At 36.5% G+C, this 27,738-nt stretch overlaps 1 protein-coding gene across 1 annotated transcript in view; it reads left to right on the forward strand.

Annotated features, from left to right (window-relative positions):
- Window positions 1-27,738, forward strand: part of UNC13C (unc-13 homolog C) — a 692,819-nt gene that overhangs the window by 560,501 nt on the left and 104,580 nt on the right. The window contains exons 22-25 of the mRNA XM_040226553.1: window positions 6,628-6,724; window positions 7,500-7,643; window positions 16,462-16,539; window positions 20,554-20,631. Coding sequence (XP_040082487.1) covers window positions 6,628-6,724; window positions 7,500-7,643; window positions 16,462-16,539; window positions 20,554-20,631 — 397 coding nt within the window. The remainder of the gene's footprint in view (window positions 1-6,627; window positions 6,725-7,499; window positions 7,644-16,461; window positions 16,540-20,553; window positions 20,632-27,738) is intronic.

A 27,738-nucleotide genomic window follows, 5' to 3' on the forward strand; every position in this document is an offset into this window, starting at 1 on the left:
TACAGGCGTCAAATATATACTGCAAAAATAAGGGAAAATGAAAGCATTTATACAATATAACTGGGGATCTTCCCAACCCAGAAATAGAACCCAGGTCTTCTGTACTGTAGCCAGATTCTTAACCAACTGAGCTGCAAGGGAGGCCCAGCTGAAAACCTAAGAAAACTCATTTCCAAGAGACTCATCAAAAATATACTATAAGACTTCAAGATAGAGGAAAATGACTCAAGGTAAGAATTACAGTAATAAAGAATTAAAAGTATTAGGGAAGATGAACCAATTAGTACATTTAAAGCACATCAGCAATATAAAATTTTAAAAATCTGTAGAATAAAATATGTATAGAATTAAAATAGAGGACAAAAATAGCATGAAAATATAGAAGAATGATAGACTGGGTTAATATAAGGTTCTCAAATTGTTTGGAAGGTGTAAATACTCATTTTAAAAAGCTTTTACTATGTCTTGGGTGTGTGTGTTATAATACTTGGCATCAAATAAGATTATGGGGAAGGAGGAGAGAGTAAAACAAAACTACTTAAAAGGCGAAAAATGAGAAAGAAAGGAATGAAGAGCAAGTAGGAAACTGGGGGTGGGGATGAAAGATAATACATTTAAAATTTAATGTATCAGAAAATTAAGTGTAAACTGTAAGTGCAAGTAGATTGATATTCTAGCCAACAAGTATTCTTCTATTAGATAAAATCATAAAACCCCAAATATCTTTCTTATAATTTATTCACCTAAAACATGAGAGTCTAGAAATGTTAAAGGATGAAAAAATAATTGAAAGGAAAATTATGCAGCTATATTAATATTAAAAACATAGATTTTAAGATAAACACTTTGAGAGAAATTTTTCATGATCATTAAGGGAACAACTCAACAAAAAGATGTTTCATTTCCAGTGGAAAGATATCGCATGTTCTTGGATTGGAAGAATTAATATTGTTAAATGGCCATAGTATCCAAAGCAATCTACAGATTTAATGTGATCCCCATCAAATTACCCATGACATTTTTCACAGAACTAAAGCAAATAATCCTAAAATTTATATCTCACCATGAAAGACCCCAAATTGCCAAAACAATTCTGAGGAAAAAGAACAAAACTGGAGGAATAACCCTCCCAGACTACAGACAATACTACAAAGTAACAGCAATCAAAACAGCATGTTACTGACACAAAAACAGATATATGAATTAATGGAGCAGAATAGAGAGCCCAGAGATAAACCCACACAACCTATAATCAATTAATCTTCAACAAAGGTGGCAAAAATATACAAAATATAAAGACAGTCTCTTTAGCAAGTGATGTTGAGAAAGCTGGACAGCTACATGAATATCAATGAAGTTAGAACATACCCTCACACTATGTTCAAATATGACACCATAAAACTCCTATAAAAGAACACAGGCAAACATTCTCTGACATAAATCCTATCTGTTTTTTATTAGGTTAGGCTCCTAAGGCAATAGAATTGAAAACAAAAATAAACAAATAGTACCAAATCAAACAAGCTTTTGCACAGCAAAAGAAGCCACAAACAAAATGAAAAGACAACCTATGGAATGGGAGAGAATATTTGCAAACAGCATGAGGAACAAGGGATTAAATTCAAAAATACAAAAACAGTTCACATGACTCAACAATAACAACAAGAACAATCCAATCAAAAAATGTGCAGAACAAATAAGTAAATATCATTTTTCTATTTGTTCAAGCTTAAAAAAATTGGGCAGAAGACCAAGATAGTTCTCCAAAGACATACAGATGGTCAATAGGCACATGGAAAGATGCTCAACGAAACTAATTAGAGAAATGCAAATCAAAACTACTGAGGTACCACCTCACACAGGTCAGAATGGCCAACATCAAAAAGTCTGCAAATAACAAATGCTGAGAAGGTGTTGAGAAAAGGGATCCCTCCTACACTGTTGGTGGGAATGTACATTGGTTCAGCCACTATGGGGTTCAGTATGGGGGTTCTCCAAAAAGCTAAAGATAGAGTTATCCTATGATTCAGCAATCTCACTCCTAGGCATATGTCTGGAAAAAACTAACTTGAAAAGATACATGCACCTTCAAATTCATAGCAACAATATTTACAATAGGCAAGTCATGGAAGCAACCTAAATATCCATTGACAGACAAATGGATAAAGAAAATGTGGATCAAATATACAATGGAATATTCAGTTCAGTTCAGTTCAGTCGCTCATTCGTGTCCGACTCTTTGCGACACCATGAATCGCAGCACGCCAGGCCTCCCTGTCCATCACCAACTCCCGGAGTCCGCTCAGACTCACGTCCATCGAGTTGGTGATGCCATCCAGCCATCTCATCCTCTGTCGTCCCCTTTCTTAGTCTTTCTAAAGTCACCTGGCAAAATCATAGCCACTGTGGGATGGAGTAAAAAAAGTCCACCAATCTTTCCTCGCTGTTTCCAAGCCTGTTCCCCTTTCCTTCTTCATCCGGGTCTCAGAACAAAGAGCTGTCTGAACAAGAGGGAAATAAGCAAACAGGAAAGCAGACTTCACTTTTCTTTTCTACTCTGACTCATCATTTAAGCCAAAGGCCTAAGACCAATTTACTCCAGTTCCCACATTACAGTTCAAATTTGCAGGAAGAAACTGGTAATCTGCTGATCAGGTAATTAATTGACCCTGCGGTCAGGTATTTACCTCTCGACCAATCAGCTCTGGGCAGGGGTGGCGTAAAAAGAATGGAATATTGCCATTTGGAGCAACATGAATGGACCTAGAGGTTATCATACTAAGCAAGTCAGACAGAGAAAAATACCATATGATATCACATTTATGAAATAAAAAATATGCTACAAATGAACTGATTTACAAATACTCACTCATAGACACAGAAAGCAATCTTATGGTTACCAAAGGGGTAAGGTGGGATAGGATAAATTAGGAGACTGGGGATTAACAGATACAAACTACTACATATAAAATAGATAAACAAGGCCCTACTGTTTAGCACAGGAACTATAATCAGTACCCCATACAAACCAAAGTGGAAAAGAACATCAAAAAGAATATATAATATAATATATACAACTAACTCACTTTCTTGTACACCAGGCACTAACACAACATTGTAAATCAACTGTATTTCAATTAAAATTTTTCAAAAATAAAGTTTAAAAAGATATATCATTTCTTAATTTGTATGTATTAAATGACATGTCAGCAAAATATATAAAGCAAAAATTGTCAGAAATAAAATGAAAAATAAAATCTACAATCCTATTTGGAGATTTCAATTCTTTCAGAAACTGAAGAATCAGACAAAAATGTCATTAATAAAGACATTTCAAAAGCATGAATAAAACACTTATCTACCCAGATATATCTCTATCTGCTCACCCAGAGTTTCCACAAATTTTCACAGATATCATTTACACACACACACACACACACACACACAGAATACCTATCTATAATTTATAATTAACCAGCAGTGAGAAAATACACATTTTTAACAGACACATATGGTACACTTACCAAAACAGACTATCTGCTAGACCCCAAAGCAAATATAATGAATTTTCAAAGCTTAGAAAATATAATGTATGTTCTTGGACCACAGATAGGAAATTAAGCAGATACCCTAGATCATTCATATGTCAAAAAATAAACCACAGTGTAAATTACACAGTATTTTTAACTAATGATAAAATATAGCATGTGAAAACTTGTGGATTACAGCTAAAACAGGAAATAGAGGGAAATTTATGGCTCTGATTCTATACAAAGAAAGGAAAAACTATAAAATCAGTGATGTAAGTTATCAGAAGAAATATTTAAAATCAAGAGAAAATGGAAAAAGAAAATATCAACATGACCTGGGATAAAAATAAAGTAGAAAGTTTTATGTGCTCGGTCCTGTCCGAGTCTTTGCAACCTCATGGGGTGAATGAAGCCTGTCAGGTTGCTCTGTCCATTGAATTTTCCAGGCAAGAATATTTGAGTGGGTTGCCATTTCTTACTCCAAGGGATCTTCCTAACCCAGGGATCAAACCTGCATCTCTCCTGTCTTCTGCTTTGGCAGGCAGATTCTTTACCACTGTGCCACCTGGAATTAAAAAGCCAAGTGTGTTTTTGAGAAGATGATAAAAATCCAAGAAACCTTAGCAAGGGCAGCGCAAAAAAAAATATGTCACAAATTACCATTATCAGGAAAAGATATCACAAAAGATCCTACAAAGATAAAAAATTATTAAGAGCACATTTATGGTAGGCCATTTAAAAGTTAGACAAAATGTATAAATTCCTTTAAAACTAAAACCAAGCTAGCATAACAAAAAACATAAAATCTGAATGGGTCTGTAAGTATTTAAAAATTTGAATCCTTAATTAAAGCTCATGTCATAATTAAAACTCCATGCCCAGATGGCTCCAAATGGAATTGTTCCAAATGTTTAAGAAAGAATATCAGCAATGTAACACAAAGTGTTCCAGAGAAGGTAGGAATACTTCTCAAACCATTTTTAAGGTCAGCATATCCTGACTACTAAAACTCATTGAGAACACAGCAAGCAAGAATAATTACAGGCCAATTTCTCTCTGAATATAGTTTAAAAAAATAAATGAAATATTAGCTAATATAAAAAGGCTAATATAAACATGACAAAGGGGAATTTATTCCTGGGATTTGAGATTAAACATTTTAAAAGCAATGAACACAATTCACCATATTTAAATTATGAAGGAGAAAATTCCTACAATCATTACACTAAACTTATAGCAATAATTAGATAAAATAGAACATTAATTAAAAATCAAGGAAACTCTCTTAATCTAATAAAAGAGCCCCCCCATTTAAACAAACTATACAAACATAGATAAAATTTTGAAAACTTCCCCATGAGATCAAGAATAACCAATTATATATATATATATGTATAGGACTTCCCAGTGGTAAAGAATCCACCTGCCAGTGCAGGAGACACAAGAAACATGGGTTCAATCCCTGGGCTGGGAAGATCCCCTGGAGGAGGAAATGGCTACCCACTCCAGTATTCTTGCCTGGAAAATTCCATGGACAGAGGAGCCTGGCAGGCCACAGTCGATGGAGTTGCAAAGAGTCAGACACAACTGAACACACACACACACATATGTATATACCTGAATCACTTTACTGTACAGTAGAAATTAATATAACATTGTAATCAACTATACTTCTACAAAATGAATTTTTTTAAAAAGAACAAAGCTGATAACTGATAAAATCACTTTTATTTAACATTGTGCTAGAAGTCCCAGGCAGTACAGTAAGACAAGAGAAAAGTCTAATGATTCTAAAAGTATATAATGATGCTGTCAATATGTTATTATGACATAATTATACATCTAGCAAATTCAAAAGAAACTATGGGAATACTAATAGAATCTAAAATGTGAATGTAGTAACTTCACTGAATTTCGATATGATAGCCACAGTTAGAAAATTACATATACACAATACCATTTAAATGACATTAAAACCATGATAAAGACTTGTGATGAAAGAGGTACATGCCCTCTGTTCAGGAAACTATAAAATATTACTGAGAGATACTTAAGATGTACTCAATAAAAATATACAATATTCCTTACAAGATGCATTATTGTAAAGATGATAGTTCTCCCTTCATTGATTCAATACAATCCCATAAGAAGCACAGCAGCTCTTTTTGTGCAGATTGACAAGTTTGTTCAAAAAAAATTTAGTACATAGAAGTACAAAGGGCCAAGACTAGCCACAGCAACCTTGAAGAGGAAGTAAAAATGTTGGAGAACTGTACTATCAGTTGTCAAGACATATTCAAAAGCTAGTTATTAATTGTATAGTGTTGTGTGTAACAAATAGATGAATGAAATAGTCTGAAGACAAATCCACTCATTGCTGTTAATTGATTTGCATCAAAGATGCCAACTCAAAGCAGTGGGGGTAAGGATGACCTTCTAAATAAATGGTGCTAGACAACTGTACATCCATTGTACATCCATATGGAAAAAAGAACTTTGAAACTTAGACCATTCACAAAACCCAACTGCAGGTTGACTGCAGATCGTTAAAATTTAAAGGTGAGCCTGCAGGATCAGTTATAGGAAAAGAGTTATGGTAGATGAAAGCCAGATGGCAAAGCCCTGAGAAATAAGAGAATGACACAATGGGGCAGACAGCATACAAGATCTACATTTTACAGGATTTTGAATTGTAAAGAGAATCATAGAGTGGGAATTGGGAACTAATGAAACAGCATGAGAAGGGTCAAGAGAAAGGAAGGGACTGAAGGTAAAAGGGAAAGTTAGATAGATAGATAGATATTGGCCACCCTGCACAGCATGCAGGATCTTAGATCCCCAAACAGGGATTGAACCCATGCCCCCGGCAGTGGTAGCTCAGAGTCCTAACCACCGGACTGCCAGGGAATTCCGAGAAGGGGATACATTTAAGAAGTGAAGATAAAGGTCTTCATGGTAGCAGAACTAGAAAAAGAGAATGAAAAGAGGTTTTTGGTCCTGAATTATTCTCAGATAAGAAAAGAGCAATACTGCATTTACTGTTAATTATGTGTGAATGACATCTTTTATAGTATGTCATAATATTAATTTTTTTCAGGTGGTTTGAACCTTTTGTCATGCAGTGGCTAGATGAAAATGAAGATGTGTCAATGGAGTTCCTACATGGAGCCCTGGGAAGAGACAAAAAAGATGGAGTGAGTTTAAATGACTTTCAGATTGCTTATTGTTGAGATTTATTCACACTGCTCACTTTTAAGCTAATGGGAATTGTTAGGTTTATTGCTATTAATTAAGGTTTATTTTAATCCTCTAATTACCAAAATATAATTAGAACACAATTTTAAAGTCTGATAAGACACCTAGGGAATTGCTTAAAAAAAAATCAATCACCCTTTTGCCCCAAGATTCTGTACTCCTTGAATTGGCCTGAATCTACAAGTTCAGTGAAAGTGAAAGTGAAGTCGCTCAGTCATGTCTGACTCTTTGTGACCGGTGGACTGTAGCCCACCAAGCTCCTCCGTCCATGGGATTCTCCAGGCAAGAATACTGGAGTGGGTTGCCATTTCCTTCTCCAGTAAGTTCAGTAGGCTTATACAAAGCTTCCCTATTGCTCTGGAACCTTTCCAGGATTCCAAGATTAGGGACAGGCACCCTCCCAATCCCTCTAGAGTAAATCAAATGTCTCGAGCCACAATCAGCTTGCTAAACCATCCTAATGCCTGTGGGGAATGAGAAACTGAAAAAAAAAACCACTCCCCCAATTCAATTAATAGTAACCTGCCTCATGATACTAGTTTTACTACACTTTTCAGAAAAGGAGATGAATGATTTTAAAATGAACAAGCATTTTCTTACTGGGAAATGAAGGCGCATGATATAGGAGATTGAGTTGTTTTGAGAAATAATGAAAACTCTTTCTGCAGTCCATCTAATATGCCTCGGGAATGGTTTCATCTTCTCTTTCCTCAGTTCCAACAGACATCTGATCATGCGCTCTTCTCTTGCTCCGTGGTTGATGTTTTTGCTCAGCTTAATCAGAGCTTTGAGATTATTAAGAAACTGGAATGCCCCAATCCTGAAGCATTATCTCACTTAATGAGAAGATTTGCAAAGGTAGGTTAAATGGACTGAATCCTTTCTTTGCTGGGGGAGAGAGAGAGAGTGTGTGTGTGTCTGTGTGTGTCTGTGTGTGTCTGTGTGTGTGTCGGTTTGTGTCTGTGTGTGTGTGTGTCTGTGTTTGTGTGTGTCTGTGTATATGTGTCTGTGTGTCTGTGTGTGTCTGTGTCTGTGTGTCTGTGTGTGTGTGTGTTAGTCACTCAGGTCATGTCCAACTCTTTGCAACCCCATGGACTGTAGCCCACCAGGCTCCTCTGTCCATGAAAGTCTCCAGGCAAGAATACTGGAGTGGGTTGCCTTTCCCTTCTCCAGGGCATCATCCTGACCCAGGAATCAAACCCAGGTCTTCTGCATTACAGGTGGATTCTTTACCACTGAACCACCAGGGACTATGGCATGTTATTATTTTCCTGCACAGAATCTGAAAAATGCTGTTATTTTATAGCACTAGTCTTGTCTGACCACTACCCCAATTTAGTTTTCTAATCCCAGCAAAAAAAGACTGTTTCAAGTTTGTCACCTGTCTTTTGCCCTTCTTTTTTCTTAAATATAGATTTATCATCTAAAAAACTCAAGTTACTATTCACAGCAATGACTCAGTCATTAGTAATTGATGAGACTACTATGGGTGGCCAAATTAATTTACATTTCACCTTTGTAGCAGAAAATAAATCTTGGAATTTCATATTCAAATGGAAAGTATTTTTTTTAGCAGTAATACACTGTAGCACAAAATATGTTGAACTTGGAGTAATGAAAATTGAGTTCTAATTTCAAATCAGCCAGTAACTATAGTGTGAGTGTGAGCAGTTCTCTTGATTTTTATGAATAGGCTTTTGTTAGTTGATTTTGAGCAACCAAACTTCTCTTAAGACCTTTTCCTCCTCTTATTGTCTAAGAAGGCTTATAAAGTACTTACTACTTTGCAAAAGTTTCAAGGGAAATATAAGAACTAAAAGATGCTGTCTCTGTCCTTCAGATCTTAAAGACAGACAGACAGACAGAAAGATAGATAGATAGATGGATAATCAAGACCACTTGACATGAGCTAATTGGAAGGTGGCATGAAGAGGGATATTCATGAAGAGGGACAATTCAATCTCAAGAACAGTGGAATCCACAGTAAGTTGAGCAGAAGGAAAACTAATGAGAACTAAAATAGACAAAGTTTCCCTGGGAAAAGAGGGCTCATTCAGCCTAAAAAGGTAATGTTAGAAAAGTATCATAAGCCATGGGAATAGCAAGAACAAACAGAGAGGAAAAACTGAATTTGGCATGTGAAGAACAGGGAGAAACAATCTGGCAAAAAAAGAAAAAAAAAAGATCTGTTCTGGGAGAGGCAAAGGTTGGGAGAGTGAAGATGTGTCCAGATCTTGAAAAGCTATGCTTCCCAGGTTGAGAAGTTTAGACTTAATCATCTGAACTATTTAAGAAGTAGTAAATAGCTGGAGATTTTGAATCAGAGTAGTTATACAACAAATGTAAGGATGGAGGGCAAGGACTTACTACACAATCCTCTGCCTGATGGCCCTGTGGTTGGATAATGGTGGAGGTCTTGGCTGTTTATTTGACAAGGGCTTACTCATTGCCTCACCTGCACACTTTACCAGCCACTTTCAGAGATGTAGTCATGAATAAGCACAATCTCTGGCTTTAGCAAACTTATCATGAGATGGCCAAATCTGTAGACAGCTATGAAAAAGTCAAATGCTATAATCAAGGTATCTCAGAGGTTGAAAAAGGCCATGTGAGTGTGTGTGTGTGTGTGATGTTAAAAATTAAGGGCCAAAACTCAGTGAGCTTGTTTACAATATTTAAGATGTATTAATATGCCAGGTTTGCCTTAAATAAAATACCACAGAATGGTGATGTAAACAGTAGAAAATAATGATCTCCCAGTTCTGGAAACTACTGTAATACATTCAAGATCAGAGTGTCATAATGTCTGCTTTCTTCTGAGGCCGCTCTCTTGATCTAGCAATTGTCTACCTTAGTGTGTCCGGACAGTCTCTCCTTTGTGTACACACACCCCTTGTGTTTCTGTGTGCACTCAGCTGCTCAGTCCTGTCTGACTCTTTGTGACCCCCATGGATGATAGTCCTCCAGGCTCCTCTGTCCATGGAATTTTCCAGGCAAGAATATGGAGTGAGTTACCATTTGTTTCTATGTGTGTCTAAATTTTCTCTTTTTAGAAAGATACCAATCATATTGGATTAGAGCTCACCTTATTGGCCTTATTTTAACTAACTCACTTCTTGAAAGATCCTGTCTCCAAATACATTCATATTCTGAGATACTGGGAGTTAGTGTTTCAACAAATAAATGTTGAGGGGACACAATTCAGCCTATAAAGGATGTGCATATTTACCGTGCCCCTGCTTTTAACCACAGATACAAACACAAAGGGAGATTACTTCATTTGCATTATCACAAACAGTCTAAGTCTGAGATCCTTTGTGAATGCAAGGCACGAGGCAGACCCTGCCATTGGGTCTGGTTCTTAGAAAAGTGTAAGTCTCGTTCACTGACAAGTGGATTAGGAAAAGACTTCAGCATCTTTATTAACTGTAGTAGGACAGTTAATTTATGCTGAGGTAACTAGTAAACCAAGAAACTGTATGATTTAACACAACAAAGATTGACTTCCTGCTCAGCCAACTTCAGCCTTTGGTAAAAAATAAATAAATAAATAAATAAACAAAGCCAGATATACTAGTCAAAGTGGTAAGGACAGATTTTAATCAGTAATAAACTACTGCAGTGGGGCAGAGTCCAGACCAAAAGACTGTGTTGATCTGCACAGCCATCACTGGGTGTTTCAGAGGCAGAATGCAGGAATAGGGAGAGCACAAGTAGGGGCTCAAAGAGCAGGAGAGGGGCTTGATCCACGGGAAGCCCACCTAGTTTGCTAACTGGTACTTATTGAAGTTAGGCCCCTTCCCTTCCACAGAGGCTGGAAGATAGGACCCTATCTTCAGGTGTTGGCTGAAATAAACGGTTAATCTTTTGGCAGCCTTGGGTTTTTTCAGGCAGGCACTTTAAGGGATGTGGGATCATCCAAGAGGTGTGTCTTTGAACTCTTAGAAATTTTGCTACTGTTTTGTTCAAGTCTTTATAAGCCAAGGTTAAGGCCCAGTTGAGAAGGGGACTCACAGGCGCCTGGACAGAGCTTGCTCAATAGTGAATCTTTGTCATCCTCCGCTATTCTGTGACTCAGGACTTCTAGCTTGAGAGGTCCCACTAAGGAAAGAGCATAAGATTTATAGAGGGCTGTGGAACTACAGTTGGAATGTTAGGCTCTTGCCGTAAACAGTCGTAAAGAGCAGGCAAAGTGGCTGAATTTCTTTAGTAAAAAATAAGGAGCCCATGAAGGCTTTTAGGCAGACAAACAGCTGTCAGCCTAAAATGTTTTAAAATATTTGTCTGCCATGAAATACTTTGAACTCCAGTTTTTGTATCTGCTAACTAGGAAGACTAAGGTAACTCCCACTTTTAGAGATAATAGTTAAAAATCATTTATCGCAACTTTCTTGAGTAGCTGATTCCAATTTCCCTCTATGGGGAAATCTGCAGTGAATTCTGCAGGAGAATTATTCTAAAAAATTCTCGAAGTCTTTTCTTGACTAGCAGCTGTGTTTTGGATGACTGCCAAGAAAAGAATGAAATAGGGTCATTAGGGACAGTGTTTTTAAAAGTATGTCACATGCTATTTCTGAAATTCTGTAGTGGAAGCAGGATCAGATAAGAATTGCACATATTACAAAAGTAGAATTCACAGAGTAATCAGGTTATGTAAGATGGGGGCAAAGAAGCCCAGAGTGGAAGGACTGTCTGAAGCAAGAGGAAGAGAATTAGGCTGCATGTATCACTGAGGAAAGGTGAGTTTTTATTGGCACAATAAAATAATTTCAGTGAAATAAAGGCACTTTTAACCCATGGACATTCAATACTAACCAGTTACTATCATAGGGAGATGAATTATCACAAGGAATGAAAAACGTTTTCTAGGAAAATAGAAATTGGCAAACTTCATGGAAAAATAAACTTTAATTAGCATGATTACTTTTAAAATGGGACTTTGTGGTTAATGTAATTAGCTATTTCAGAGGAACTGCAGACTACTGAAGTTTATTTTATTTCATCAGCTGTGACCATTGGTCTTGAAAACCCTATCCTTCTTAGGATTGGGATCCTTATATCAAGAGATACTGAAATCCTATTATCTGTATGGGACATAGACTGATTTAAACCATCCCCTGGAGGAAAGACACATTAATGATGTCTTCAGACATTTAAGAGGAGTTCGCACTGTCAACTGGATCTTAAAAACATGATTTATTTTCACTAAAGCATATAAAAGACTGAATCAGGGGCCAAGCAAATGCTTTAAATTCCATAGCAGGTACATTCAGGAGCTGTGATGAGTGGGAAAACGGGCATGTGGTTGGAGAATATTCCTGTGGCTGTCTTATTGCTCTTAAAAGAACAATGAAGTAATATTTTCAGTACTACTTAAAAACAAATCAACAAATGTTAATTGACTCCAAGCTAAGAGTTGTCAATATTATGATGAATGAGAACACATATTCCTTGTGATCTGGGAACCTAACCCTAATTTTAAAAATAATAATGATAATTCATTGAGCACCACTATGTGCTAATCACTTTACATGTATTGTCTCAGTTATTCTTTACAACCACCTCAAGAGATACATACAATTATTTTTCATAATTTTAATATGACAAAACAAGCTTAGAAGGTTTAAAGACTAGAGAAGACTAGAAATGATATAAACGGAACACTTTAATCCACCAATCTATATTACTTTCACATTCCAGTGTTATCAGAAATCAATTAGTAAGCTGACGAAAAAAATCTCACCATTCATGTTTATCCTTTAAGCCAAATATAGGCATCCCTAGGGAATTCTGTTTTATGTTGGATATGTTAAAATACAATGTGTGAAGCACTGAAGTGGCACCACTAGTGCCATTTAACAAATACTGCAGTCTTCTTGTCCTCTATGTTGCTCTGATACTGTAAAGCTCTATGCATAAAATGTGACTGCAGAGATGGATTTGGTCCAGGGTTCTTGTCTTCCTGATTGTAAGAGTATACTCCTAGATGTCCCTCCCAGTAGTACTGACAAGATATTTAGTCTACTTCTACAACCCACTCCAGTATTCTTGCCTGGGAAATCCCAGGGACAGAGGAGCCTTGTGGGCTACAGTTGATGGGGTCACAAAGCATCGGACATGACTTAGTGAGTAAGCAATAACAAACCCCAGAATTGCTGACTCAATAGACCTGGGACTGGACCAGTGAATTTTTTTTAATTGATTTAATTTTCTTGACTTCACTAGGTCCTTGTTGCTTCGCAAGGGCTTCCTCTAGCTCAGCAAAGGGGCTACTCGTTGCTGCAGTGGCTTCTCTCGTTGTGGAGCACACGTTCTCGGGTACAGGGGCTTCAGTGGTTGTGACACATGGTCTTCACTGCTTTGCTGCACGTGGAATCTTCCCAGACCAGGGGTTGAACCCATGTTCCCCACATTCGTCAGGTGGACTCCTATCCACTGTGCCACCAGGGAAGTCCTGGATCAAGGAATTTATTTATTTCCAACAAGTTCCTAGGTGATGCTTATGATGATGTTGGAAAAATGCTTCAGATAGATATGTCTTAACTAACTACAGTAGACCCTTGAACAACATGGGTTTGAACTTTGGGTGTGCAGTTTTTAAATAGTAAATTTTACAGTACTATATGATATGGATGAACTGTGAATACAGGTGGCTCAGACAGTAAAGATCCCTCAGACAGGTTCGATCCCTGGGTTGGAAGATCCCTTGGAGAAGGGAATGGCTACCCACTCTAGTATTCTTGCCTGGAGATTTCATAGACAGAGGAGCCTGGCAGGTTATAGTCCATGGGGTGTCAAGGAGTTGGATACGACGAGCTACTAATGCTTTCACTGTAAGCTACAAGTCAGTTTTTTTTACTGTGCAGAGAGTTGGTGTCCCTAACCCTCTGGTTGTTCAAGTTTCAGCTATAGTCACTAGTATTAATTAAGAAATGTCTAATAGTGATTTTTCTTTGTTGAATAAGTTAGAATGACATTGAAGTTGCCCCTGAAACGTACATGAACACATTTAGGTGTACTTTATATACTCACAAATAAATGGATATTGTTATAGCCAGTGTACTGACAATTCTATGAGCACAAGGCCTTAAACTACATTGTACATGGCAAAGCCCTTTTCCTTAAATGCAACCTATCCTGACTTGCAAACCTCTGGCATTTGTAGGTTATTAGATGTGAGATCCTAGGATCAGTTGCCTCCCAGCTGGAATTCAAGCAAATCACTTCGTAATTCCTATGAAGCAGAGGCAAGAATTAGACCATGTGGAGACGCTGGGAATAATCAGAAATGGTTGTCTGGATTCTCCTGCCCAAACTAAATCTTGAACACATGATAGTCTGAGATGCAACAAGCTCCTAAAGGCAGGCTTCTGTTGGTTTTTAATTTTGGAATATAGTGAATTGATTCCTGCAGTTGACACTGTCATAAGAACCTATAAACTGAGAGTAGTGTTCATATGTATGAGTAAATCAGCACTCATTAGGTAAGATGAAGTCTAAAATAAAATTTGAACAGATGCATTTAGAAAATAGTTTAGTCTGATCCACCACCTGTTTTCCTAGATTTGTTAGTCTACTTCTTGATAAGATGTTATATTTTTCAAAGCCAACTTTTCTATTTAAATTGATGCCTGTTTTCACTTTTGGTGGCTCAGTTGGTAAAGAATCTGCCTGAAGTGCTGGAGACCTGGATTCTATCCCTGGGTTGGGAAGATCCCTTGAAGAAGGGAATGGCAATCCACTCCAGTATTCTTGCCTGGAGAATTCTAAGGACAGCAGACCCTGGCAGGCTATTGTCCATAGGGTCACAAAGAGTTGGACATGACTAAGCAACAATGGTTTTTTTTTTCTTTCCACAAACTATTGATTTTCTTTCTGCCTGTTAGCCCTAATTTCAGGTTTCAGGTTTTCACTGTGACTTTTAAAGTCTATAAAATGAGTTCATAGTCACGTTCTATGATTTCAGGTCTGCAAATTATACATCTCTCCTTCAGCTTAACTTCTTGGACTATCTCCCCAAGTTGATTTTGAGTCACAAAGAAAATTCAGAAGAATGTACATAAAAAAGCTTTTAAGTCTTTGCTTTTCTATGAAAAGAGATGATCTCTATTTATTGCTCTGGTTGCTTTCTCTCTTCTAAGAAAATCATGTCCACTTTGGACTTAAAATAATTCAAACTCTGTAAGAAATAGCAGTAGCCTGCAAACACATCAATATCTGTAAAACAAAATGCAACTAATGAAATTTGTTCATTTTCCCTATTTTTGCATAGTTAATGGAAGCAGAGGGCCTCCTTAGGCTCAGTAAGAGTTATTAGATAGAGAAGGAAAATGTGGAATTAGGATTTAAAAGGCCAAGGAGGGGAAGATTAGGCAGTATTTTTAGCAAATATTGCATCAATAAATAACTTACTATATTAATGATAAATTAATAGATACTATGATGCAACAAAAGCTGAAATTTAGGTCTTAAGAGGTGTTCTTTGTTATTAGTAAGGCTCTGTATCATTGAAAATATTCATTGCTAAGTGACACATATGGGTATGTTCTGACCCCACTCATAATTCAGGAATATTGTAGAAAGTTGAAAAAAGAACCACCAAAAGGAATTTTGTCATGGTAGAGTTATGTGTATGTGTGTTGGGGGCAGGGGGATGAAGAGGGGATGGCAACTAGAAATCATGCCAGATAATGGCTGGATGGCATCACAGACTCGATGGACATGAGTCTGAGTGACCTCCGGGAGATGGTGATGGACAGGGAGGCCTGGCGTGCTGCGATTCATGGGGTCCCAAAGAGTCGGACACGGCTGAGCGACTGAACTGGACTGAACTGAATGAAAGCATAAAGTGTCAATCATTCAGGAAAAGAAAAAAGTCATTGGGGGCATTAGGGAATAAGTATCCAGGCATAGAGGAGTTACCACCAAACAATATACCTCCTGAATCTTAAGTTAGAAATAAATCATTTTGTGATGGAGCTGGTTGCATTAAAATAGAATGGATGCATGTGGACTGTCTTCCAAATGTACTCAGAAATAGTACAAATTGACATTTAAATATAAGTTTGAAATCCTTCTTTTGGCAAAGGTGTAGATTTAGTCACTACTATGGCCCTTGTTGACTTCCCTGGTGGCTCAGATGGTAAAGCATCTGCCTACAGTACAGGAAACCCGGGTTCAATCCCTGGGTCGGGAATATCTCCCGGAGAAGGGAATGGCAACCCACTCCAGTATTCTTGTCTGGAAAATCCCATGGACGGAGGAACCTGGCAGGCTACAGTCCACGGGGTCACAAAGAGTCAGACACAACTGAGCAACTTCACTTCACTATGGCCCTTGTTTGGCTTCCCAGGTCAGTGGTTGAAAGAATCTCGCTGCTAATGCAGGAGACTCCAGTTCCATCCCTGGGTTGGGAAGATTCCCCTGGAGAAGGAAATGGCAACCCACTCCAGTATTCTTGCCTGGGAAATCCCATGGACAAAGGAGCCTGGTGGGCTGCAGTCCATGAGATGACAGAGTCAGAAATGACTGAGCAACTGAGCTCATGTGTTGACCCTTGTTTTCTGATTAACATAACCCGGATTGTGTGTGTTTGTGGGGATAGATACATATGTAGAGATATATGTACATATAAAGTTTTACTTACCTGAATGAATTTCACAATTTTTTTTCCTAGACCATCAATAAAGTACTACTTCAGTATGCTGCAATTGTATCAAGTGATTTCAGTTCATACTGTGATAAGGAAAATGTGGTAAGTAAAAATGTCTCTATTTTCAAATAGTCCTCAGTTGAGAACTGATGTAAGTAAGCAATTTTCTTTCTGTTTTCATATAGATGATAAAAATAGAGGTCTCAGGAGACTGTTAGAAAGCTTTCTAGTAGTCCTGAACTGGTATAAAATAGAACTCAGAGAAAGGTTGAGAGCATCTCAGTGCCAGTCAGCTTGTGGTTTTCCATGATGATAAGGAGTAAGACTCATAAAAACAATTGAAAACCCACGTCATTGTAAACACTGGAGCTGGGACCTAGGAGTTAAAAAGTTCAATGTTCACACCAAATAGTGTAGTTTTGGCATCAATACCAAAATGAGTATAATTTATTTAGTTTTCAAATAAATTGAAAAGAATGGTTAAAGTAAGGAGTGATACTGATCTATACTCTGAATTATTAACTTACCATCTTATTTTTTGGATGATTGACAAATGTTGATAAAATCTAAGCCAATATTTCAGATTAACGAAAGAAATAAAGAGAAGTGAGATAAACCAAAAGTAATTTGGAATACAATCAATGTTATTTTATGGTGGAAGGTAAAATCTTTCTATTCACCATAATAATTTTAGGAGAAATATGTTGGTAACATTATAAGAACTTTTTAAAATATTGAAAAATATTTTAAAAGTCAGTACTAGATTTTTCCAGAGAAAAATCAGGGTTTTTTTCCTCTGTCAAAAAATCAGTTCCCACTATCCAGCAAATCTTAAAGAGAATTCTTGCTGAAACCTCATTGACCTCTTGCTGATGGCTCATTAAGATAAGTCAGCCCTAACAGTTCTTGAGGGTCCCAGAAGATTCTCCTTTTGCTTAAGTGAAAATGCTGCCCAGAAATTTTATTGAAATGCCTGGATGTCTCAGTAGTGATTTCTAATTGCCATTGATTACAAATATTCTAATAGACAAGATAAAATATTTATTTATTGAAAGCATCTAGTTATAGTTAAATTTATAATACAGCTGAAAAATAATATGTTAAAAATCAAAACAGTGCCAGATAATTTCAGAAAAGATTCTGATTTCCTTGGTATCAAAAACTGAAGATTTTGAAAGGTGGCTATGAATTATCAAGGCCAATTCCTGTCATTCAGAAAGGAAAAATATCTTTAAAAAACCCCTGCAGACTTCTACTTTATGTTTTGACATTTATAGTTTATCTTTAATATGAAAAATATAAATCAGCATTATATTATCCTCTGTATTTTTCTTTATATTTTATACTTTTCAAAATGAAATTTTTATAAAGAAAATAAATCATTGAAATATGATAGCACACAAGCTTTTCCTTCCTTAATGCTTTTCTTTCCTAATTACTGATGTCTTGACCAGCCTTAGACTTTCATTTAAATGCCGAGTGTTATTTTAGCTTTTCCATAAAAGGATACCAGTCAACTACTTAGTTTAAGCTTTCAGCTAAGATAGATTGAAGAAGTGCTTTTGCACATCTGTGTGGGTAAGTATCACTGTTGTTTCAGATATAAATTTTTAAATATCTTTAAATATCAAGAACATTGAAAATTATTTTTTGTTTTCTCTGTATACTTATGACAATATTCCCATTTTATCTGCAAATAGCACTGGAAACTTTTAAAGAGAGACACCTAAGAGATGACTGTGATATTTGCTTTCCCAGGGGCTCAGAATTAAAGATGACAGTTAAACAAAATATCTGTGACAGAATAATTTTTTTTTTATTCTGTGACATTTTAAATTTGGAATGGGTCACAAGTTTTTAATCCAGTCTTCCACATTCCACATTATAGCAAAACAATATTACCTAAATCAGAATTACTTGATTTATTTTAACAATCTTTTTCAACTCAGAAACATAATTTGGTGGGATCTTAAAAAATACAACCCACTAGTGAAATCAGGTTAATGTTCCCTTTACTGTGGGTATTTTAGTTATTTATTTGTTGTTCATTTACTAGAGAAGTAAGTAAAAGCTGTTCCCTGATTAAGTTTAAGGTAGAGTTGTATAATTCAATTCTCAGTAGTGATTTGATAAATTGATTCAGTAAAATTGAAATTTGAACATGTGAAGGTCAGCAGAAGCTTAATCCAAGAGGAATGTCTCATATTTCTTTTTATCTCCCTCTGGATAACTGCATCTCTTTTCTCATATGTAGCCTTACTCAGGTCAATAGCAATCTATGCTAAGTGAGCCCAAGTGTCTTTGTTCATTTTGCTTCTCAGTAGCTCTTTTCCATTGGAAATTATTTCATTAAAAAGGATTGGAGTTGGTTTAATGTGTAAAGCTAGAACTAAAGTCCTATTATGTGTATCAAAAAAAGAGATAAGCTTGAATGCTAATATCAAATAATCAGAGTCTACCCAGATAACTTAGAACCATGGAAAGCAGGATGATGCAACCTTTACCCATGGAGTCTTCCTGCTTCTTATTAAGAGCTGTGCTCTTCCTTAATTCTTTCCCCTCTGCAATGAAAAAGAAGAAGAAGAAGAAAAAAAAAAAAAAAAAACCAATGACCCCGTCCCCTAGTGGATAAAGCTCTTTTGATTCAGTTTGTTGACACTGGGTCAAGAATCTGGAATCCTGAAAATCTGATCATATATGCTACAGAAAGGACTAGACCTGGATCCAGAGACTCTCAACTGACAATCCAAATCACTTTGTAGAATACTATGATTCAGCTTACTGAACATAATCTATAGGAGATAAATCTGTTATAAAAATAAAATATTTAAGTGCCTGAAATTAAGAGAATAGAAGTTTTAAATTGTTTCTGTAAATTCAAGTTAGGATGTGGTCACTTTAAGAGTCAAGTAGAAAGTTCTTCAAAGGTGTGTAATGTGGTTAAAACAATGATAAAATCTTTCCACTGATGAGCACTAACACCTCTCTGATGTCCTGGAAGTCCTTTGCAGGTTTCTCTCTGATTCATTATTGGCTCATTTCCCAGCACCTTGGAAGGCATATCCATTTTCCTTTCTTTGACTCGTTTCTTCCCCTGATATGCTGGTTCTTTGGAATCAGCATGTAGCAAATATTAAGTTATTCCATAACTATGCTGAATTGTTATAAATTAATTTCAACTATTCTGAGGATACATCTAGCCCTTTCACAAAGCTTTACATCTTTATGTTATTGTTATATCTCTGCCTCCTTGAAAAGAAGTCAAGGGACATTTTTAAAGCGTGTATAATGTGTGAGGCTCTATGCAGTACTCTGAAGAGAAAGCAGAAAGACACAGCGGTGCATACAGTGCTTTTAAGGTCAGCTGGCAAGACTGTCAAAAGCAACTCAGTTGTGAAGTTAAATAAAACAAATGTCAAGTGAGTGACAAAAGGATACAATCTGGGAAAATGAAGGCCCTAACCTGAATGATGGATGTGACTCAAATAGGAGAAGAGGTTCAAGTGAAAGGCCCACAAGCTAAGCCAAGCCACCAAGCCTGGAAAGCACAAGTGGTGGGTGGGGAATAAGCCTCTTGGAGCTGAGAGTTCATCATAATATCGTAGGGGGAGATGAGAAGAAAAACATGGTTTGGAGCTATATAACTAAGGGCCTTCAATATCAGAGTGTGGACTTTACCAATAGTAAGAATTTATTCAAGGTTTTTGAAACGGTTTTGTTTTGCTTTCAATTTTGAAACTTAGATGATGTTTTAGCTTTTGAAACAATGAAACAACAGGATAGTTTAAACTAATTTGTTTTTCTTAAAGTAAATCTTTAAAAAAATTTGGAATTTGGTTAATTTTGAAGTATAAAATGCCACATTGCTAAGAGTAAATCAATTCTAGTAGTAAGTCTCCAATGGTTTGCTAAGTACAGTATTAAATTCCATTGCCCAAAGGGGCTATATATTCCCTCTTCTATGATTAACTATTTAAATAGTATAATCTTAAAGTGGCATAATTGTTCTATTTGCCAAATAGAATAGGATTTTGGTGATAGCTGTATATTATTACATTGAAGGCCAACCCATTCAGTAATTTAATGAATTTCTTGTTTTGTTTCTTTTATTTAAAGCCCTGTATATTGATGAACAATATTCAACAATTGCGGGTTCAGCTGGAAAAAGTGTTTGAATCCATGGGAGGAAAAGAGGTGAGTGCATTTGTATGCCTACAGTTGCTAAATATCTCCTTAGAGATCATTAGCAGCATATATTTCTTTGCTAAGGAAAGTGACACAATCAAGTTTTTACATGGGTTCACTACAGAACAGGAAATGCTAACAATCTAAAATACTATTAACAGCTAAAGTGATCATTATCCACAATACAATAATTCAGTAAATACATCAGAAGTGTGACTAGGAGAAGGAAGATGGGTCAATAACTTTTTGTAGTGTGTGTGTGTATATATATATTTAGTCATATATGCACAATTAAGTATATTTATGTATATGCTAATGATCTGTAAAGTTCCACCATTGCAGATGCCTTTTACTGTTCTGTGCAATGTCAGCTTAATACTGATTTTCTTCTGCAGTGTGCTTTGTGGCACTAGTGGTTTTTGATGTACCGCTGGTTTATTTTTTGCATCTCAAAAATCTCTGCCAAAACTGTGTTGTGTACTGTGCCTGTAATGTGTTGTGTCTTTGTCTAACATCTCTGACTTGCAATTCCATGAGCAGAAGAAGGAAGGAGAAAGATTCTTTTATGAGGTTTGTGATAGTAAGCATCTTATCCTTTACCTGGCTGTTTCCCCTCCAAATCCAAAGACCATTGCTCTTCCTACTTGTTCTCATTTGCTTGTTTGGATCAGGCAGACCGTGAAATATTAGCTGGGCACCTGCCTCCTTGAGCTGCCACAGTCTTGTATTTCACAAACCAACATGAACATCTGGGGGCTTGAGAACTGGAGACGGTGCCACAAGGGAAGGCCATGCAGCTGTCACTCTCCCACCACCTACTCTGAAAATCAATCCCGAGGGTAGCTAGGATGAGGGGATATTTTTGTTTACAGTTTTATTTACATGGTTCCTAATTATTGTGCTAAGTGTGTGAGATGTATGTAAAGCTAGGTTTGAATTCAAAGCCAAGGTCTCATTCATTTCTAAATTGATAAGTCTGAAGATGCTTTTTTTTTTAAATTGGAGTAGAGTTGCTTTATGATGTTGTGTTAGCTTGTGCTATACAGCAAAGTGATCAGCTATACCTATACATATATACCCTCTTTTTTGGAATTCCTTCCCATTTAGGTCACCACAGAGCACTGAGTGAAGTTCTCTGTTTTATATTGTAGGCTCTTATTAGCTATCTATTTTATACAGAGTATCAATAGTGTGTATATGTTCATCCCAATCTCCCAATTTATCCAACTGCCCCCACTTCACACATAATGTTTGTTTTAATCCCATAAAGACATGTATACATTTTCACCCCAATGTCTTTTTCATTATTCTCAAGCCTCAGTCTTTAGAGAAATGAACTATTTAGCATTCTACAAATAAGAAGCACTAGGATACATGGATGAAGGTACAAAACTTCAAAAATGAACTTTTCTGAGCTAAGCTGTCACTGCTCTCTCAGTCTAGTTTATATAAAATAAGGCTTCATTCCCCAAAGTGTGGTAATGGTTTTTGCCTGGTTTGAGGGCATCAGTCTCATTTTTAAATTCTTTTGCTGAATCAGGTGAGCACTTGGGGCTCATAGCTGGAGATTCCCTTTTCAATTTAGTGATGTTTTATATTCAGACTTTAAGTCCACTTACTGTTTTGAACAGTAGTGAAGAAAATACTAATTTTTTTGTGGGAAATTCTCTCTCGCTTTAGTGAATTTTAAAGACCACAAATCATTTGAGGATAGAGTTATATTTGAAATGCCACATTTCCAGAAATTTCTCCTAATGCTGCTACTATGTCATTACTATTTTGTGGTTGAACTCTATGAGAAATATACTGCTGAGCTGAATGTTAACCAGACAAATTATGCCTGTATTTAAAGGAAACTGTGTGGGCCAAGCCACCTGCTAACCAAAAAAGCTGTGGGGCGGTTTGTTCACCAACCAAAATTGACTGCTTGTTTCAGATAAAATTGCCCATTTGAAAGGTACAGGTTTTCATGTGATAAATTGAGTTGCAGATCTGTGACTATATCACAGAACTGTACTGGAGAAAATGATGGAAGATGAGCTGAGCTGGGTGCCTTCTCCCTTTATAACCCTTGCAATGCCAATTGTTAAACTCCTCATGCAAAATTTCAAGCAAAAATCAACTAAACAAATTGAATGAGTGTCTAGCTCCTAAAAATGGAATTTGTTAGAGGGACAGCATTGACCCTAGCTCCTTTCTTTTCCTAATTTAAATATTTATTCTCCCTTCCCTCGCTCTCTTAACCCTCTGTGTTTCTTCTGTCTCCCTTTCTATGAAGGTTTTTTTTCTGTTTTTCTTTTCTATTTTCATCTTGTGCTGCCAAGAAAAATCTTTAGGCAGGCCATGCCAGTCTTGTGTAGGGGTTGAGGAAATGTGAGGAAGAAGCTTGACTTGAACCCAGGTCTGAGCATAACAGGCAGCCTCCCAGAAAGTATCTATCTTAATACAGAATGATGTTAGAGTTCCTGATTGCTACAATGAGCCTCCAGAACCTCAATATAATAGAATCGTTTCATTCTAGTTATCTATATGGCAATATTTAAATGGTTCCTTAACTTGAGTCTTTCATAAAGATGAAAAAGGATTTTATTGAGAAAAACAAATCTGCCTTTTGATATGCAAAGTATATACAGTACTTAATATAGGCATGTTTCAGTTCAGTTCAGTCACTCAGTCGTGTCCAGTCTTTGCGACCCCATGAACTGCAGCACGCCAGGCCTCCCTGTCCATCACCAACTCCCATGTTTGGTGGCCTTTAATGATAAGACAGTGTGTTTGTACTATTGCCAATTCCCAGTTGTTTCCTCACAGTGGGACTGGTTATAAAACCTCTACTATTTGCCAAGGAAAACTTTCTAAACTAGATTTTATCCTTCTTCTAAGAGTTTCTTGTTACTCTGTGCCCCACCATCTGTACCAGGATGTACACTTCTTGCTACAGCAATTAGCAAATGATTGCTTGTGCATTTTGCTCAAGGTAGTTTTTGATGCCATGTGTCCATTAGTTGGCTTCTGACAATAGCATGGCTGGCCTCTCAGACCATCTGTAAAGTGCTGGCCACTTGCAGGCCTGCTTGCATGATGCTGTAGCTCTCTGTTGCTTTGACCCAACCACTGTTGGGGCAGTTGCTCTTTCTTTGCAGGGTCAATCTCTCTTCCCCCTGGAAACAGAAAGTGTGGTTAAAACTTTTTTTTTTTTTAATTCACTCTATGTGTGGAATCCAAGATGGAAACATTGCCTAATGCTGTGACAGTCTTGGGGGTCATGCTGTTGACACTAACTCCAAATACAGCCACTTGAGCAGTCCTACAGTAGCCTGTGGGTCCTGTAGGCACATTCTTTTTCAATGCCCTATTTAGAAAAAAGAATCAAAAGAGAAGAACAACTACTAAATTTCTTCTCTTACAGTCTGCCTACAAATTAAGAGAGCATGTTTTGGCTTGATGACTTTCTGATTACTCTAGAAAATAGGAATTTTTAAAATTCACATAAACTATGAAGCAAACATATCCTTTAGGAATGAGGCCCAGAGTCTTTTTTTTTTTAAAGTGCATCCCAGGTGATCTTTTATGTTTATACACTTTTATGAATCACTATAGTAAAACAGATAAAATAACCCAACTGTGGTAGGGACTGATTTGAGCTAGAAGTTAAGTCATTTACACCACAATTCCCATATGGCATTACTTGTCCCTGTGTAACACTAACAGCAAAACAATCATCAGAATGCCAGGTAATAATTTTCATGTAGCCATTAACAGTGGTTTTATCTTTCTGGGGCTTTCTTTCTATAACAGTTCAAATAGCTCAAAAATAAAACAGATATTTTTTGTATATATCATTTTAATAGCTTAATTTTGTCATGAGTATATATCAACTGCAAATAAATGCTTAGTCCTATATTCAATTTTTCATAAAAACATATTGCTAGAGTCTACAGAAGGGACTTAGTTGTAGTTGCTTGATCTGCAATCTAATTTGCACAAGTACATGAAAAAGAAAATCAGATAATCCCAAATTTAATTTCCTTCCAGAAAGTTATGAGATATTGGCTATTAACTTGCATTTTGGTAATTGGTTTAGAAGAATTATGACCATGCTGTGTAAGCAGAGGGTTCATTACTCCTTCACAATATTGTGATAATAAAATAATCTTGAATAGTAGAATCTATAATTATTCATAGGCCTGCTATCCTATTAACCATACTTCAAATTCTAGAAGTTAGCCAATTATTAATACATTTAGGAGAAATGGAGGGCAGGTATTTACTTAGCTAAATTCTCTCATTCTGCTGACCACAAAGCAGACCAAGTAGGTGTTACAGCAATGTTATTGTTATTGATATGTCTCAGAAGGATTAAATCTCTTGACTCATCTTGCCTTGTTAAACTTTCCTGAACAGGGCTGGGAATCAGGGATATAATCCACCTATCCTAAAAAGGTACATATTTTAATGAGCAACTTAATTATCTTTTGTTGCAGAGATGCAAACTATACTTCTCTTCATTTTTTAATGATGGATTTGATGTGTCAATTAGAAACTGAATCTGTCTAAAAGTGAACACATGTAGCTGATTGAAATTCATTGTAAAACTTACTAGCCGTACGGACGCAGCCTTCAGCTAAGCAACCTCTAATCAGAGAGGATAGAAATTGACTTCTGTTCTATTTCAATTAGCAAAATTATTTCATACTTTCTGGGCTACAGCGGTTGAAGACCACTTCTTTAAGGGAAATGATACGTCGTGCCAGTAGTTTTTGAACGTTAACAGGTATGAGAAATGCCCAGAGAGCTAATTATAACACACATTGCTGAATTCCATCCTAGACTATTCAACTCAGTAGATCTGGAGGTGGGCCGCATGCCTTGTATTTCTAACAGATTCTCATGAGATGCTGATGGTACTGGTTAGGAGACCACATTTTAAGAATTAATGCTCTTTGCTTTTAGGAAAGCTACCAGATACTTAGGTAATGGCTCAGAATACCCTTATGCCTTATCTGTGCCTGTCTCCTAACCCACCTACTTAAAATATTTTGAATTTTGAGAACACATTGGACTCGGTGTATTTGAACAGATTGTGAGACAGCATGCAATAGACAGGGAAGTATTTGGATTAAAGAATACAATAATCTCAAAATATAGGTGACTAACTTGCAGTCTTATACAAATATCCAGCATTTTTAAAACTCTGGACTTCTATGCTTACTTTTTAGATATGATTTTATTAAAGGAAGTGTTATAGTTGTAAAAAGGCTAAAAACTTTATGTTCAGGTTTCTGATCTTATCTCAACTTTTCTCAGTGTAAACAGATATAACTCTCTAGTTAATACATTAAATGAGAAGCCATCTGTGATTTCTGTTTTCCAGAAGTACAAAATAATTTAGAAAATAAAAGTATCGAAGTAGGTACTACATGTCATTAGATAATAAAGTAGTCAATTTTAACTAGTCATATTATGTCTTCCTGTTAGTTCCAAACTATTTCCTAAAGCAAAATTGCCAAGTTCTTCCCATGTAATTGAAGTGTCTACTGGTGTCTATTTTCTGTAGGATGATAAGAGTTGAGATAGGAAATAAAGATATTTAAATAACTGCTCTTGCTGTCAAGGATCTTAAGGAGTGAGTCCTTGTAAAACAACAGTCAGAGCAGAGCTCCCTGTTGGGCTCAGTGAAAGGGATTCTTAGAAGACAAATGTCTCTTGTTCTGCCTGAACCACTTAACCTTGGGGCCGACTGCTTCGAGAAAAATAGAGATAAGAGCTTGCTGAACATGAAGAAAAATATACTCCTTCATTAATTCATTCATCAAATTATTGATTTGCTGAACACCTATTATGAGCTGTATATTTTTACTAGACTACAGAGGTACAATAATTAATAAAATGTAGACCCCCACCCTCAGAACACTTTGAGTTTATTAGGGAAGTCAGAACAACTAAAAAGATAAGGTTTATTAGGGGAATCCCCATTTCTAAACTTGCAAATATGTGTTTCAAGGGAGAGTTATAATTGTGACATCTTATCCCACAGTAATTCAAAGAATCAACTCAACCTAGCTTATTATTGTGTAAATAAAACTCAAAGGTGAGATGTATTTGGCTGAATTCAGTAAAAGTAAGCAGATACTTCTAGCTTCAAGAATGGAAAACTTGAATTTTAAGTGCTAGCCCTTTATTTTGGCAGCCTGAAGATATTACCTGGTTTCTTTCTCCTCCTAACCACTCTGCAATTAGAGTTAATACATTGGAATTAATAGAAAACTAAGAGAATAATGAGTGCCAAAAGGGCAAATCACATTGAGGCGATTTAATAAATATGATTGATTCTAGCACTACCACTCCGTAAAGTTCAGCTAACTGCTAAGCTGGCAATATTAAGGAAAGGTGCTCTCTTGGAGGCTGAGAGGCTTCTGGGTGGAAGATCCATGTCAAAATAAAATCCAGACCCAAGCAGGTTCTTCTTGTTAACCTCATTTCCCAACTCATTCTCCAGACAGCACAGGGTCACCCCCATGCTACTGAGCATCTTTTTAACTGAACTTCCTCTGAACTTTAAGAAAACTTCAGGGGAGAGAATTCAAGCCAGAGCCAGAAGGGAAAGAAACAGAGTTTTACTTCAACAGCCATTTTCTATAATAGACCTATTTTATTGTCTTATTGTGGATCCCTTGCAATTGTTTATGACTGCATTAACGAGCCATAAATCAATGCAGAAACTTAGTAAAACTTTACTTCTCTAATCCAGCCAATTGTCCCTCTTCTACTTGGCAGAATGGCATTCTGCTGACTCTGACAGGTCATCAGTTCAGTTGATTGAACAGACTCTATTCACTCTGCTGAACAGTGGCGAGATTCAATAATGTGAACAACTGTAAGGCAAAGATGGAGTGAGACAGGGCAAACAGTTTTTACATAAAAATATCTGAACATATAGTTTGTGTCTCATTTCTTCTATTCCTGACATCCCTACTCTGTCCTGATTCATAGTCAGCCAGTAGGTAGAGCTAATAAGCCCCATATTCCTTCCCAGTCAAGTTATCATGCTTCTTTGTCTTTTTAATGACCACAGTCAGAGAATTTCTTAAAAGAATATAGCTTCTTAGATCGCTT

The sequence above is a fragment of the Oryx dammah genome, unplaced genomic scaffold, assembly GCF_014754425.2.
Source record: "Oryx dammah isolate SB20612 unplaced genomic scaffold, SCBI_Odam_1.1 HiC_scaffold_26, whole genome shotgun sequence".
Lineage (NCBI taxonomy): Eukaryota > Metazoa > Chordata > Mammalia > Artiodactyla > Bovidae > Oryx > Oryx dammah.